Below are 17,565 nucleotides of genomic sequence, written 5' to 3'. Positions count from 1 at the left end.
GCCGTGTGAGAGGACACACAACTCCATTACCAGGGGAATGGTGACATGTTTTTAATAGTTTTAGTAATGATCTTCTGAGGGACATGAAAAGCTTTGGTCATGTGGAACTATACTGGAAAATGCACCATAGAAAACAAGCGTTTGACTGAATTCATAAAGACATACGATCAACATCATTTCAGATCTCTGAAAGCAGAATTCGGCCTTGGAAAAAAAACGAATCTAAATGGTACAAATATATATTAATATATATATAATATATTGAAAATTGTTTCAACCCATGCATGTTTAGGTCAAATATGGACAGGCTTGGTTGGGTTTGTTCATATTTGACCCAAGTTAAAACCAAGCGAGTGTAAATAAATAAATGACTTTTAGGCCACAGCATAATGCATACATTTTGTCATAATTTAATTAATTGAGATTTTGAATTATTATGCATTACAAATTCCGTCAGAATATACGTTTTCAGTCCAGATCTGATATTCTGGTCAATACACTCTAAAAAATGCTGGGTTGTTTCAACCCAATTTTGGGTCAAATACTGACAAACCCGTCTGGGTTGCTTTTTTAAATGAACTCAATGATTGAGTTTGTCCATATTTGACCCAAAATAGGGTTAAAACAACACAGTATTTTTTAGAGTGTACGGCTCAAGTCCCTCCTTCAATGTTAGTGTAAGGGATCACTCATATTTTCTTCAGAATTTTTTTCTTTTTTTTATTTCATTTGACTTACGATTTCAGAAAGATTTACAGTAAAGAATGCTGGGTTGTTTTAACCCAAAATTGGTTACAAGTATAGCAGACCCCCTCACACACACACACACACACACACACAATTTTGCCGTCGATGTGATGCTTATGCAAAGTTAATTTTATGGTAACGATTGTGATTTACAATTTAATTCTGTTCTGTTATCTCTAATAGGTTATATGTTTTAATGCTTTATTTGGAATTATAAAAATAATAAAACAGGCCCATATGATTTTCTTTAATGCTTGGAAATGTATATAATATAATATAAATGCAGTTTGATTAAACCTGCAAGCTTTCATTTTGTATGAAGAAAGATCTTTTGTATTTTACAACATTATTCTTTTTTTTATTTATTTTACTTTGCATTGTTTCTCTTTTCCACAGCGGAAACGGAGCCACATAATGCGCATTTGATGGTATTTCTTCAAGAGATTTCCATTATTCGGATGACTGAAATTTTAACCACTCAAATAATTGTGATTAGATAAAACAACAATAATACGATGAATAAATAATGGTGGCATTTTCTCTGCGCTCTAAACCATGCTGGGTTGTTTGAACCCAAATTTGAGTAAAATATGGACAAACCCAAATGTTGGGTTAAAAATGTAATTTCAAACTTCAACTTTCACCTGTACATTTTTTCATAGCATTTTTGACCCAACATTTGGGTTTGTCCATATATTTGACCCAAATTTGGGTTGAAACAACCCAGCATTGTTTAGAGTGTGTGCATCCACAGAACGGTCCTAACCCTAACTCAAAGTTGAATCTTTCCTTCTAGAGGTTTGATTACATTGCTAACCCCAAGTATGATCAATAGAAATTTGTCGGCTAATTAAATTGCTTTTAATAACACGAGATGTAAAGTCCAGCAATGCATCATTAAACAGGAAAGTGTCCTTTAATGTGCGTCTCTCCCACAGCTGCTTCCTTTCAGCGATCTTACGGATGAGCTCAACAGCACCTGCCCTCCATTACTGTCCATCTTCAAACATATGTTTTCACATGCAGGCCTGCGACACACAATAACCCCAGCACACGGGGGTGAGGGGGTGAGGGTATCTATCTCTAATGAGCCCAGTGTCTTGTTAAGGGGGCAGCTCTGGGTTTGTGGAAGAAGGCCCACAGGAAACACACTAATGCTGCTGGGCTAAATGGAAATCCCTGGAGTCGGGGGGGGGGGGGGGGGGGTACAAAGACTCCTCTTCGGGTGCCTTTGCGCTTTTGTTTGGGTTTGTTTACTCTGTCTGCCGGCCGGGAGTGTTGGTGGTCTGCCCCGTCACGGCCCCCCGGGGACAGTTTCACACTCGGCTCAGAGAGATCTATTGTGATAAATGAGAGGGCACACACTCACTGGCTGGGGTGCATCCGCAGGTATTCGGGTTTGGTTCTGAACGCCATTTCAAGTGTGTTCATGAAAAGAGATGGAGTGTGTGCGTGTTTGCAATAATGTACAATTTTAGCCTTTTAAATCTTAAAGGAGTAGTTCACTTTAAAAAAAAAAACTTTTGCTGATAATTTACTCACCCCCAAGATGTCCATGTCTTTCTTTCCTCAGTCGAAAAGAAATTAAGGGTTTTGATAAAATTCCAGGATTTTTCTCCATATAATGGACTTCAATGGGGTCCAAACGGTTCCAAGGTCCAAATGAGAGTTTCAGTGCAGCTTCAAAGGGCTTTAAACGACACCAGACGATGAATAAGGGTCTTAGCTAGCGAAACTTATTTCAAAAATTAATAAAAAAGTTTACGTTTTATAAGCTCAAATGCTCGCCTCGCTCTGTCCTGTGCTGTTCTCCTGTTCGAACTCGTTCATCAAAATGAACAAATCTTTTTTCGAGTCATTTGGTTGATTCAACAAACAAAATGAATGAAATGACTCGAAAAAATATTCGTTGACTTTCAGATTTTGATGAAAGAGTCACGAACGCTCATCACAGAACAGAGCAAGGTGACCATTTGTGCTTATAAAACTTAAACGTTTTTATTTATTTCTGGAATGAGCGATCGTTTCGCTTGATAAGACCCTTATTCATCGTCTGGTGTCGTTTAAAGCCCTTTTCATCAAAAACCTTGATTTCTTTTCGACTGACTAAAGAAAGACATGGACATCTTGGATGACATGGGGTTGAGTAAATTATCAGCAAAAGTTTTTTTAAAGTGAACTACTCTTTTAAATCTAACTTAACTCTCTAGTGCAGTTTAGTTATTTTTGACTAAAAAAAAAAATAATTACAATGTGTTGTTTTAATTTTTTTTTTTACTTCATCAGAATGGTACGAAACTTGGTATAGGTTTTGGCACTTGCTATGTGAACAAAAAAAGTTCATGGACATGATGACATGGTCCTGAAAAAAATAGTCACAACGAGCATTTAAAACTGCATTGGTAATGAATCAGAAGCCAATTTTATTTTATCGAGTGGAAACGTTTGGTACTGCACCCAAACAAAGTCTTTGAAAATTAAAATTAAGTCTGTGCTCCAAAGCATTCAAGATTTACATTGGAAATGACATTTTCAGGTCTATTCCCAAAAATGATTAACAGGTAGATGGATCATATTCCATTTAGAACCCTAAAATACAGAATATTAGATTCAAAAATAACTTTTTCGAACTAAAATATAGTAGGCTACATTCATTTCGGTCCTTTTTGACCGCTGTGAGAGCAGCACCAGAGGTTAAAGTGATAATTAACCCATAAAATGAAAATTCACTCATTGTTAGCAATCTCCATGCATCCTCCATTCTTTTAAAGAACACAAAAGATGATATTTTGATGAACATTGGAAGCCAAAAAACATTGCATGATGCAATAATTTAACATTTTGGTTTTTGTCATCAACTGATAATCTTCAGAAAGAGAAGTCTGACTGCAGTAGAAGAGTTTACACGATGTCGCAATGCTGCAAATGCAATGCATGCTTATGAACTATTACAAAATGCAAAGAAGCATTTGTGTCCACACTTGCATAGAGTATGTTAACTGCATGAACAGATGACTAACTGAACATTAGTAAAGAGAGACAAATCCAACCTGATCTCATGAGAAAATGCAACTCTTTTAGGGGTTACCAATTCCATCAATGTGATTTGAACAGAAATGTAGGGGAAAAAACCCAGTCAGTGGTGCATAAGCAGGTCATACAAAAGAGTACGAATGAGATTGTAAAAATTCATTGCCCCTAGTCTACCAAAATGTAAAATAGTTAGGAATTGTTATGAGTGTGTTGGAAAAATTGCATGCATAATTATTTCAAGCACTGCAATTCTAGTGATCTCACACACACACACACACATAATGATTCTGGTAATAACTTCTGTCTCTTCTACGTGTGACAAAACACAATCATTACTTGGGTGATATAATCCTCCATCCAGCTAAATGAGTCTGCTGATGCTCATATGTGCAGTTTTCAGACAGATGACATCTATATGTGGCCATTTTCTCAATGAGACGTTTTGATAAGAGTAGAAGAGTGAATCGTGTTTGCTTGCTTGTCTATTAGTTCACCCGATTTGACTGTTTTCCCATTTTCACTGATATTATTTTTAATGATATGTAATATAATGGTGGACGTAAAGGGTATTTGGACACTTAAGACATGCTTTAAAGTGTCTGAATGTTACTGAATCAGAACAAAATAATAATAAAAATAGCATCTGCACTCGAATGCTGCTGCATCTCTTCACTTTTCTTAATAGTTTTGAAGTCTCAATGTAGTTTTAGTCATCGTAACAAGGCAATTCTTCTCAAGATCACACAAATTCACGATCAACACCAACAAACAGAACCATATCTTCATTTTCAACACTGCATCTATTTTTATCATTCCAGCTATCAATATTACCATTTAGTCTGATGCATTGCTTTACCCAAAGCGATTTACAGTGCATTCAAGGTAGCAAATATGTCCTTATTCGTGCCACTTGGTTTGATGATTTATCATCCAATTGTGCATTTTATGTAACAATAAAAGCAGATAAAGAAATGTTTTGCTGTGATTCAGGTCTGGGCATCAGTTAACTTACAATACAGGTTTAGTCAATATTTTGTTCAATCATTTTTTTTTCATTGTTGGAGAGAGAACATAAAACGAGCCCGCTGTTGGTCCTTACCGAGAGAACAGACAGACAGAACTTGACCTGTGCGATAGAGAGCACGCAGGCAAGAGCGCTAAACACTTTAGAGGATTTCTGAACAGCTCCATTAGCCCCAGTCTGATGGATCGCCTCCATCTCACATGCATGCCGTTCTAATGAGCTCTACCTGCGCTATTGTGGCCCATAAATGTGTCATTGGCGTGCTGGATGCATTTCGTCGTGCCAATCCAAGAATTAAGAATGCATGCGAGACAAAAACAGAAAACATGGAGACTGGTCAGATCTATTATTCATGGGGATGCTGCTGTAATTGAGTCACATTGCCATGTTTTTTATGAATAATGGGGCATTTAGAGATATGTAAAGTATATCTGAATTGTGTCATTGTTCATTAACAGCACTTTTGTAAGATTTACCCTTCAGGGATCTTGTTAATCTGAGCAGATGCAAAGAGAATGAACAAGCAAGATTGTTGGATACAGTCAGTGTCCCCTAAAAGTATTTAAAGGGATACTTCAGGATTTAGCATTAACCTTTGTATTATTTTCAAATTACCGTGCTTTCCACCTTCATATCCCCCTGAGACGAGAGATTTATGTATTTTTGGTCTGGAAAAAAATTATTTTCTTGCACAGACCGAAACACACACAAACCGCTCGTTTCGTGTCTTAGGCCATCAATGTGTACTTACATTTACGAGTCATTGAATCATGTTTAATTTGGACTTCTCTGTGCATGCGATTTTAGGTGGTGACCATAGACCTCCATTATATGACTGACGGACAAGAACAGTTTGACCTAAAAATCAAAATTGAAACTACTGTGAAAACAAAGACACTTACATCTTGGATGGCCTTCAGGTAAGCTAAAACATACCAAAAATGTATTTCAAAGTGAACTATCCCTATTGTGCCACTTTGTGCTTGTCAAACATTAGTTAAATGTGGACAGTGATAATTCACACATTAAGCCAAAAATAAAAATTCTGTCATCATTTACAAGAAGATATTTGAGATATGCTTCCTCAACACTGACTTTCATTGTTTGGACAAAAAATTAAAAAATGAAATGCATAAAGGTCTGGAAAGAGGTTGAGAAAAGGTGAGAAAATGATGGCAGGATCCCATGAACGACACCCATGTGAACTTGAGGAGAACTGACCTCATCGTCAGTCGTATTTATCGAGAACTGTCGAGAAGTCGAGAACTGACTTCATCATATCGTATATCGTATCGTTTCACATCCAATAAAAATCACCAAAACACCAGTTGATTTAAAAAGACATTGAGGCTTCAAAATCCGGCAGCATTTGAGACGGGCAGATTCAGACACTTCAGATATTAATATGTGTGTCTTCAGTGTCCATATATTCTTGATGTAACGGCTCGTTCCTTCATTGAGCAGCTGTCTATCAAAGCTGCAATCTTTGGAAGAGAATTATGACCATGAAGAGAAACAGAGCGATTCGCCCACCTCTGCAGCATTTAGATGCACTTATCTTCCTCTCAAGAACACTCCTCAAACATATTATGATTGCATTAATTTTCAAGGCAAAACAATGCGACAGCCCTTGACATCAAACCAACAACAAGACAAAAAGCAGACTTCTATCATCAGCTTAATGGTAATCATCCACCTACAACACCCTAGCAACTAGCATAGCAACACCCTGGTAACAATCTACAATACCCAATACAAATCCAATGTTCTTTGGAAAGATAATTATGAAGCATGTCTTAGACAAATCAAAAGACTGCTGACAGACATGTTGGCTTAGGCATTTCTGAATGATCAAACGCTGAATGATCACATCCTCTGTTGAGGAAAAGTCAGGTGTTATTCATTGCGTAATTCGGTAAACATGTTTCCGTGGTAGTCTTCTTATCAGATAAAAAAAATGCATCTGCCTCAATTGAGCACATACGTTTTTATTTCAGTATTTTATTGCAAATTATATTGAAATGTGCATAAAAAAAGGTGGATGGGAAAATACTAATGTCATGAATTTGACCGTATAACTCATTGTAGGAAAAAATAATTGAATGGTTGTCCAATTATAATATTACAGCATGATTTTACCCCCCGCCTTCGTCAAAGTGCAAATATTCATACAAAACGACTGCAGGAAGATGATCTCAAAAAATAATTTTCATCAGGTTTATAAAATTTTGACGTGGAATAGCTAGACACTCACTGAGTAGACGAATGAAGAGCATGCACTTAAGTTGTTATAAACCTATTTTACTAAGAAAACCAATATGGGGAGAATATGATGAACAATAATGAATGAGAAATGCTAAACCACACAAGGTCAAAACATTTGCTCTGGTTGAGGAGAATGCTTCCGATGTGACCTCTGTAACAGAAAGTAGAGGCACAAGACACCGAGACGACTGAAGGACAGATACATTATTACACACCAGAGCTCAGCTGGACAAAAACTAAGCGATATAATCCTTTCAATAGTGCAAAACGACACAATAGTTAGAAATGCAATGAGGACAAACTCCTTTAAAATGTTTACATTGCAATGACAGCCGTTAAGTGAATGACCCACATCTATTTCCACTTTAAATGTCAGAGCTTGACTCGACTGCGGCTCAGAATCTCATTACGACGAGTAGAAACTTTCACCCTGAATCCTTGAATAACATCGCGTCGTTTGTAGCGGCCTTTGGGCTCTAAGAATAAAATCGTGCTCAAAAGGGCAGACTTCTGTTTAACAGCCTTTAAACATTTTGGTAACACTTTACAATTAGCATGAACTAATAATGAACTAATTATGTGGCATTTATTAATCTTTGTAAATGTTAATTTCAATATTTACTAATACTTTATTCAAATCTTGTTAACATTAGTTAATGTGCTGTGAACGAACGTGACCAACATTATTAACCAAAAATGCAATTAGATTACTAGGAGCATTTTGCACTGGAAAGCTAGTAACAATTACTGTATAGACCATTTTGCAAGATGTAAACAACACTTGTCCAGAAACACTTCCTGTTTCAGTTTGTAAATGGTTTCTTTATTTCAAATGTAAAGAAAACATCTTAAATATGTGTTTTTAACTTTTTGATTCAGTTGCATATGTTCTGTTGGTTGTATTTTATTCCAACATCTATGTAGTGTTAAAAAACTGAAACAGGAAGTACTTCTGGACCAGTGTTTACATCTCACAAGATAGTTCACCCAAAAATGAAAATTCTGTCAGTACTCACCCTCATGTCGTTCCAACCCGTAAGACTTTCATTCAATCTTCAGAACCTAAATTAAGATATTTTTGATGAAATATGATTGGCTGCAAGGTAATTTTATCTGCTGCCCCAGAAAGTTAATAAAGAAATAATTTAAATAGTCCAAGTAACTATGGTGGCTCAACCTTAAAGGGATAGTTTACTTTGAAATACATTTTTGGTATGTTTTAGCTTACCTCAAGGACATCCAAGATGGAGGTGTCTTTGTTTCCACACAGTAGTTTCAATTTTGATATTTTTAGGTCAAACCGGTCATCAGTCATATAATGGAGGTCTATGGTCACCACCTAAAAGCCAAATTAACATGATTTAATGACTCGTAAATGTGATGGCCTAAGACACGAAACGAGCGGTTTGTGTGAAAAAAACGAACAGTATTTATATCGTTTTTACCTCTTGTAACCACATCCAAGTGACCTGAGGGCACAGATGCTTTGTGGCTATGGTTACAAGAGGTAAAAACGAGATATAAATACTGAAGATATAAATACTGATATATAAAGATATAAATACTGTTAGTTTTCTCAAACAAACCGCTCGTTTTGTGTCTTAGGCCATCAATGTGTACTTACATGTACTTACGTTAAGCTTAAGGGAACGTTCTCCTTATGTTATAAAAATGGAACCTAAAAATAACCTACATGGAACGTTCCTATAACGTTCTTGTTTGGTTCCCAAAAAAAGAACCTCATGGGACCATTCGGGAACGTTAGGGGAACGTTCTGTGTTTGCAGGCGACGAGAATACTTTTTGTGTGCAAAACCCCCCCAAAAATAACGACTTTATTCAACTATTAATTTTTCTCTGTGCTTTTATTTTTGGGTGAACTAACCCTTTAATGAGTTCTGGGTGACCCTGTACAATTTACCATAGCATAAAATCTTAGTATACACTCAGTTTTTATCGGTTTCTTAAAATATGCTGGAGCCATAATGACTAAAACTGTGTTTTAGATCAGGATTGTGGCTAAAATGAGCTGAAGTAGTCTATAGATGAATGACAAACGGCCTCTGAACATGTTTGACTCCCTCTTGTGCTGGAGACTAACGGGAAAATGTGTTTATTATTAAAATCGTGTACGGGCGGATCCTCACCCTTGGCATCTCTATGCTAATGCGCAGGTAAGAGCCCTTGTGCTTTTGTGTTACTGGGCACAACAGGCCGCCTGCCAATGCGGTGTCTTGCTTTCAACTGAGTGCTTTCAATTCTCATCAATTAAGCCCAATTAAAGCGCTCTGCCTGCACGAAGAGCATTTTAGAGCCCCGTTACAAACCCACTCTTTTCAATTAAGCTAAAAGATAAAGATCCAGGTTTCACTGATGCATTGAAATGCACTGCTGTTTGTTTCTGTGCCTACTTTCTGTTCAATACCCTATACCGTGAGGTCGGCACACTAATTCGCCATTCAATGCTTTAGACTTCAGTCCATGAATGCTACGAAGTCACACTACTGCATACTTGAAACACATTAACATTATTTGCACTAAAGACAATAAACACAATCATAACCAATTTTAAAGGGATACTCAACCCAAAAATGAACATTCTGTCATCATTTACTCACCCTCAAGTTGTTGCAAAACTGTATGAGTTTGTTTCTTTCTGCTGAACACAAAGGAATATATTTTGTAGAACGATTGAAAACAAACAGTTGTTTGGCACCATTGACTTCCATAGAAGAAGAAAAAATACTATAGAAGTCAATGATGACAAAGCTCCAGTCGTTCTTCAAAATATCTTCCTTTGTGTTCAGCAGAAGAAAGAAACTCATACAGGTTTGCAACAACTTGAGGGTGAGTAAATGACAGAATTGAAATTTTTGTATGGAGTGTCACTTTAAGAACAGTGCTGAACCGTTCAAAGCATTATCCATTAAATAGTTATCTATATAACTATACTGCTAAACATTGACTATTTGTTAAAAAAAAAAGTGATAACATTTACTCTTTCTTATGGACAACAGACCAAAAATATTGGTGACTCATCCTGCACCTCAAGGTTCAGCACAATTTGATAAATAGAGAGTAAAAGGCCCAAATCATGTTTCAATGGGAAATATGTTACCTTTTCTCATCAACTGAATTCCCTTGGTCTTCTGCCTACAAAAACGGTTTTGTAATTCAAGTTATTACAAAACTTATGTTTCCAACTAAAATTGGCCACTCCGTTTGTAGCCGTTTTCTCGATGTTTTGTCAGTCAGACTGGAAACGTTAGATGGATCGGATTCGGAGCGCTTAAAGATCAAAGCGTTTTATAATCACTCGGTTTCAGATCCATTCCGGGTTTCCCATTTAATTTCCTAACAGATGGGCTTGTCCTCTGAACGATCGTAGAGCAAGAGAAAGCGGACTTTCAAAAGTCTTTCAGGTACTAACACAACTCCTTCAGTTCAGGGCCTGAAATTAACACCGACCACCTGCCAAATTATCAGGTTGCCAATGAGAATTGAGTGATTCATTCGGATTTTTACATTTCAACGAAGTCCGCCATTGGGTTGGACTAATGGACTTTAGCTAAATGCGATCAGAAAGAAGATGAGGCCCTTTTCTGACTACGTTTGGAGATGGGATGAGATAATGTAACCCGGATGTAACGTTAGGCTACATTATGTCAATGACAGTTGCACAGATGTGTGTACTGTGCATGTTGGGAGTTGGGATGGGGAACCGGTGAGAAAACGTCCGGTAAGTTACCCGGTAACTCTACCAGTAACAAAATTAATTTAGTTCATAGTTAACGGTTCCTAAACGCCTGCGATATGTTATGGCGCCGTTTGATTCATAAACAATATTTATATTTAATATTTATATTTAAACAATATGAATGTAAGCCAGAGGAGAACTGGCCCCCGACTGAGCCTGGGTTCTCCCAAGGTTTTTTCTCCATCCAATCTGATGGAGTTTTGGTTCCTTGCCACTGTCGCCTTGCTTTTGGCTTGCTTTGAGCTTGCTCAGTTGGGGTTATTTATTTAGTGTTTAGCAATGTTGTTGATCTGTGTTGTGCTACTTACATGTTATCACTGTGAAGCTGCTTTGATACAATCTGTATTGTGAAAAGCGCTATATAAATAAATGTGACTTGACTTGACTTGTAACTAAAAGCTGTTAAGACCGGTCTACGTGACTGTGGCGGATGTAGGTGAGCCTGGGTCAGGTCAGTTTGAGTTTTTATTTAATGGAATTTGGAATTTGTTTACAGTAAAGAATACAAAACATTATTTTGGTTTTATACACTTTATTTAAACTTTCGTTTGGAGTTACGTAAGGTTTATTCTTACCGTTCTTTTTGTTTGTTTGTTTGATAGTCCCGTGAGCTGGTGCACCGTCCTAAAAGGGTTCGAGTGGAAACATTGGACGTAATTTATATGGTACGAGACATACGATGATCGGGCCACAACCATTCCGGTTTCTTCTCCGGGGGAACTCCAAGGACTATTTTGCTTGCTTTTCTTTTGTTTGTTTATAAGAGGTATATTTATTAAGTGAAATCATTTGATAGTATTATTTGAGGTGTTTTTTTATGTATATTGGGTGTTTTCATATTCGTTTATTGTGTGTAATGGCCATTATATGTCTGTGTGCTGTGTGTCCCCCTTTATGTGTTAATTGGTTCACCTTTATGAGGCAAAAAAAAGGCAGGTAAAAAGTCTCTGTGGCAGGTGAATTTTTAAATCCACCTGCCACAGTGGCCGGTGGCCGAAAAAGTCAGAAAAATTTGTAGTCTCTTTATTTGACGTAGGCTACTAGTGGGATAATTTTGTGACTCTTTGAACTGTCTTATGCCTATTTGTTTAGCACCAATGACTGCTGACTGTCATTTTTATAGCCTATAGCTAGTCTTGCCTAGGCTATGTGAATGTGTTTTTACTTGTTAATAATAGATATTTGTTGATTGTTTGTTAGAATGATAGTTGATTTACTTATCACATCTGCTGTTTGTTCAAAGAGTTTTAACATTAGCAAACAATTGTTTACTGCAAAACATTATTATTGTTTTAATATTTTTATTGTGTGGTAACCGTTTTATAAAAGCAATAAGGTGCGCTCATTTGCAAATATTATTTGCTCAAAGGTCCTCTTGGCTTTAATTAACACATCCTGATTGGCTTTAATAACACTTCTTCTTCTTTTTATCTCAACACAGATCAAAATAGATGAATTCCAAATCTACATTGATTAAGAGTTTGTGTAATCCTGTCGAATCAAGAGCAATTATGCTGTTGCCATTTATGTTTGTATCTGTTCTCCACTGAACCCATTTACTGCCCAGATTTTGTCAGAAATATTTTTTCCGTCAAAATTATGACCTGAACAGTATGCTTTAACTGGTGTGGGTCAAACTGGCCGCTTTGGTCTGACAATTGAGCCAAAATGTTTCTGTTATTTCTGTATGGTTTTCCTTCATTGCTAATTAGTGGCTATTCTTTCAAATCCAGTCAGCTGCAGATTTGTTAGGGATTTTTGGACATTTTTGCAGTCGTTTTCCCCCCTATTGGGTGATCATCTCAACAAATCCTTAATGCAAAGTCCTCATTCATTTAACATGGATTGTACTAATGCAAAATCCTGTTAGAAGATGCTAACCGTGATGGCATATGAATGTCAGTTGGGTGCTGGGTAGGATTGCTTTTCGATATCCTTTTCTCTTTTTTTTAAACCAAAACCATCTTGAGTGGGCTTCTTTTCTAAGGCATTCTGAATGAGGCCCGCGGTTCAAGGCCCGCTCTCAGCCTTGGATGTGTAAAATGATCCTTTGTAGCATGTGAATTGAGATTGAGCTTTTCATGTGTTTGCATTCCAACATGTAAATGTGGAAAAAAAAGAGAGAAAGGTCTCAAAACTTGATGTTTATTGTAATTGTGTAATTCACAAGGAGTTGAAACATCTGACAGAACATGTCATTTCACCCCAAAATCAAAAAAAGGAAATATGAAGTTACATTTTGCATAATAATTCGGCATCATTTTTTGAATATTAAAGGAATAGGATACATGTTGAAATGATCGTAAAGGAATTTTCAAATGTAATGATTGTCTATTGCACATTTGTGCAATTGCTCCTGTCTAAATGCATCTGCTCATTTTTAAGGAACCTCATTATGTGTTGATTAAGTAATTGGTCTGTGTTGTTTATGTGAGTGTTAAGGTTGTCTATTCAGGAGCCTTTGAGAGATGTATTGTTGTCAGGGTTCTTGTTATGAATCCAGAATGAGATGTTGCAAGTGAATCCTCATTGGTCGAACTCGGTACTACACTGAAAGGCCAAAACACTTTGCATGCCCTGAATGACAATAATGGGAATAATGCTAAAAAAAAACATGAGGAATAATTTACTGGGTCCTCTACTAAAGAGCAACTGTTTGCACATTTGCCATTGACATATTTTATTTCATTTCATTGGTACAAAGAATTCTAATTTGATGTTCAACAGAAGTTTGTGAAATTGAAAAGTAGGCCTACATTGTTAAACTAATTGTAAATCCAAATGAGATAATGATTTGATTTTGAATTTAGAAAATATCCTGTTTACAGTTCCCTCTATACATTATGAATATGTTTTTATTTTTTTATTTTTTTTTTTGTCTGGTGTATTTACTTTTTTATTGCTATATGGGCTTGATCAAACATATATAAGAAAAAATGTTGTGACCTATTACTGGATTTCTTTACATTGGAAAGATATTATATATATATATATATATATATATATATATATATATATATATATATATATATATATAAACAAATATATATATAAGTTACACCTATATATTTTGAGATGGCACATCAAAACAACTAAAGTAAAGTGCTGTCCAGCAGAGGACGCTGTTCTTCAAGTTGAAATATTTAAGCTCTTCTCCCAAGTTGAGTCAGAACTGTCAACATTTAATTGTAGTGAACAGTTATATATATATATATATATATATATATATATATATATATATATAGTATGTTTAACAATTTCTCTACATTGCCTTTTTATCATGTTCACTTTTTAGAATGCTTATTTGTTGGAAAAACACTTAGTGATTACATTTTTCATTCAACACAATTTATGCAAATGTTTTTTTCTTGAAATTACGCATTATACGCAAATGTATGAAGTACTTTCATTAATTTATGCGTTCATTGTATTTGTGAGCATCAGATCAATTTAAACATGTTTTGTTTGCTCTGAAGCTGTTCATTTTTAATGAAGAAGAATCATCTCTATTTATAAGAATCGTGTATGATCATGAGTCAGTACAGGCCCTAATAATTCAAATAAAATGAATAGGTTTATAAATGTTATAGAAATGTATTGGTCATTGTTAGTTAATGCATTAACTGATGTTAACAAATGAGGCTTTATAAAAGTGTTACAAAAATATTGAGTAAAGAGTCTACAAGCGAAAGGCATCTGAAGTGCCACAGTCCACCACAAGGGAGCAGTGCGATTATGAAAAGCAATGCAGAATGAATGCAGGAAAACAAAGCGCTTTATATCTTTGAAAGGACAATTTACCTAAAATGAAAATTCTGTCATCATTTACCCACCTTCGAGTTGTTCCAAACCTGTATGAGTTTCTTACTTCTGCTGAACACAAAAGAAGATATTTTGAAGAATATTGGTTACCACTTACCAGACAGTTGAATGGGAAACAAATATATTATGGAAGTCAATGGGGCTCATGAACTCTGACATTATTCAAAATATCGTCTTTTGTGTTCAGCAGAAGAAAGAAATTCATACAGGTTGACAGGTGTGTATATATATATATATATATATATATATATATATATATATATATATATATATTCTCGTCTGTGGTGTGAAAGGGCTTTTACTTATAGGCAAATGTATATTGGATTGCTGAGATATTAAGCTTCAAGCATCACATTCTGCAAAATTGATGTTTTCCCTATAAGACCAATTCAGAACAACATGATTTGGGTTATGTTTCTAGAGAATTATATGACTGAAAGTAAATATTTCATATCTAGCTGTGACTGAAAATGACTTGCTTATGATGGTTATTTGCCTTCTGAAGAGCTGATGGAGAGCTGATGGATCTTGGGGATGTTGAAAGCTGTTTTCTGCATGAAATGTGTAGTTACAGAGGAGGTAAACATGATTTGATTGACATCATAAAAGATTGCACTGCAGTATGTCCATTTTTTTCAAGAGACGCATGTACATTTAATGTGTTTTTTTGGTTTAAGTAAAGGTTTGCTTATTACTCTGGTTGTATGGAGGGCTGAATTATTGAGCCTATGTGATTCACCCACAATTTCATAAATGTTTCTGCGTGTGTCTTTGTGTGTTTGTGTGACAAGAGGCTTCATCAATGAACAAGCCGCTGGATTGGTGGACGTAATGTGAAGACTCAAGAGCAAATGAAGACAAGGACAAACTACCGAATTTGCATCACCAAAGATCAAACAGCTCTTCACAGAAATCAGCTGAATACTTCAAGTCTTCATAGATTGTCATATGATGCTCATTTGCATTGGAGAGGAGTTACCGAAATCTGCCACTGTGTAGTGAAATAAATGCAATTACAAGACATAAACTGATACTGATACAAAATTCTCTTCGTATCAGCATGAGTTGTTAAAATGTTAAAATCGCTTTAGTACAGTAAATCTTTGTACTACCTCTTTTCCATTACTTTGTGCTCAAGGACAACTGTGAGTACTGTAAAACCACTCTAAATGATTTTTGAAAACTATAATAAATATTTTTTATATATATATATATATATATATATATATATATATATCAAGTAGCCTATGTATAATTATATAGCCTGGCGCTTATATAGATTGCTTATATAGAATGGTTCATATTATCAATCAAAAAACATACTAGATAGATAGATAGATAGATAGATAGATAGATAGATAGATAGATAGATAGATAGATAGATAGATAGATAGATAGATAGATAGATAGATAGATAGATAGATAGATAGATAGATAGACACATAGGTCTAAGTTTTTATTGTTTCGTTATTATTGATTTGTTATAATTGTTACAATTGTACTCTTTAGTTGCTGGTTTTTATTGTTGATACAGAGGTGCAATTCTGTTTTTAGCCAGCGCGTGGTTGGCTGCTTTCTGCATCATTTCCTGCTGACCCGGAAGTTTTGTGCTGTGGTAAATCAACTGCGTGCTCTGTGTTTGCTGGTTGTTTTCCTCCTACTTGCGTGTTTCGCTGTTTTTAATCGTTTTTAAAGGTGCTCTTTCGTTTAAAAGTGCTGAATTTTACGGGAGATGGGAGTCCCCGCTTTTTTCCGCTGGTTGAGTCGGAAGTATCCGTCGATAGTAGTACACTGTCTGGAGGAGAAGGTAAGACACAAACACGACAGCATCAGAAAGATTACTTAATTAATTATGTGATTAATCATTTGATTTCCACTTAGAATGGTTATAATGAAATAAGCTTTGCAGTCCTGACGCTCACATGTGTTCGAGTTCGTTTTTAGATTCAGATTTAATTTAATCTTTTTGGCTGAATAGCCTTTATGTTTACCGTAAGTTAGTTAAATTAGAGATGCGATTTTCTGGTCGTGTCTCAAACACCTTGAGAGGTTACTATCTCTTCTAGACCGCATTTTAGGGTGACTAGATGTGCGAGACCGCTCGAACGAGCAACCAATCACACAGAAGTATGCAAATTTTCAGCTTCTGAAAGTCAGTAATTCGCTTCTGAGCAACTCTACCATGTAAATAAATGTAGTTGGACAGTTTTTTTAGACTAAAAACTAGGTAGATTGGTCAGTTAGGTTTAATAACTTTATGTAATATCTACATTTCTTATTTTCAGGCCAAGGAGTACAATGGAATTAAAATCCCAGTTGATACCAGCAAACCGAACCCAAATGAAGTGGAGTTTGACAACTTGTATCTAGACATGAATGGAATTATTCACCCGTGCACACATCCTGAGGACAAGTGAGATTCTCTCTTTGACATGTTTTGATGTATTTAAAGGGGGTAGTTCACCAAAAAAATGTCAATTCTGTCATCTACTCACCTTCAAGTTGTTGTAAACCTGAATGAATTTCTTTCTTCTGCTGAACACAAAATATATTTTGAGTTTAAAGAATTGCCCAACAGTTTAGTAACAAACATTCTTCAAAATATCATCTTGTGTTCAGCAGAAGAAGAAGAAAAATTTATACGGGTTTGGAAAAACTTCAGGTTGAGTGAATAAAGACATAATTTTCATTTTTCTGTGAACTTATCCCTTCAAGTGACTTTATTAAAAACATCTTTTAACCATTCGCAGGCCAGCACCTAAAAATGAAGATGAAATGATGGTTGCCATTTTTGAATACATTGACCGTCTCTTTAACATTGTTCGACCGAGACGAGTTCTGTACATGGCAATTGATGGCGTGGTATGTATCATCCTGCATAATCATCTTCATATCTACTTACTTTCAGTATTACTGAT

General features: G+C 35.7%; 1 protein-coding gene and 2 long non-coding RNA genes across 6 annotated transcripts in view; 1 reads left to right on the top strand and 2 right to left on the bottom strand.

Annotated features, from left to right (window-relative positions):
• LOC148976881 (uncharacterized) overlaps positions 1 to 11,455 on the bottom strand; it is a 28,918-nt gene extending 17,463 nt beyond the window's left edge. For all 3 annotated transcript variants that reach the window (XR_016146087.1, XR_016146089.1, XR_016146086.1), the window contains exons 1-3: positions 11,401 to 11,455; positions 8,298 to 8,408; positions 8,086 to 8,131 (exon numbers count right to left, since the gene is read on the bottom strand). This is a non-coding gene — a long non-coding RNA (uncharacterized LOC148976881). The remainder of the gene's footprint in view (positions 1 to 8,085; positions 8,132 to 8,297; positions 8,409 to 11,400) is intronic.
• LOC148976880 (uncharacterized) overlaps positions 1 to 17,565 on the bottom strand; it is a 115,781-nt gene that overhangs the window by 73,892 nt on the left and 24,324 nt on the right. The gene's annotated exons all lie outside the window — the stretch shown is intronic.
• Positions 16,221 to 17,565, top strand: part of xrn2 (5'-3' exoribonuclease 2) — a 36,936-nt gene continuing 35,591 nt past the window's right edge. For both annotated transcript variants that reach the window (XM_039674357.2, XM_039674356.2), the window contains exons 1-3: positions 16,221 to 16,454; positions 16,933 to 17,060; positions 17,398 to 17,509. In XM_039674357.2, the coding sequence (XP_039530291.2) occupies positions 16,380 to 16,454; positions 16,933 to 17,060; positions 17,398 to 17,509 (315 nt within the window). In that variant the 5' untranslated portion in view covers positions 16,221 to 16,379. The remainder of the gene's footprint in view (positions 16,455 to 16,932; positions 17,061 to 17,397; positions 17,510 to 17,565) is intronic.

Source organism: Pimephales promelas, chromosome 13 (genome assembly GCF_988280905.1).
Source record: "Pimephales promelas chromosome 13, fPimPro1.hap1.1, whole genome shotgun sequence".
NCBI lineage: Eukaryota > Metazoa > Chordata > Actinopteri > Cypriniformes > Leuciscidae > Pimephales > Pimephales promelas.
Note: the sequence above shows the minus strand (reverse complement) of the source record. Positions and strands in the feature narration are given on the sequence as shown.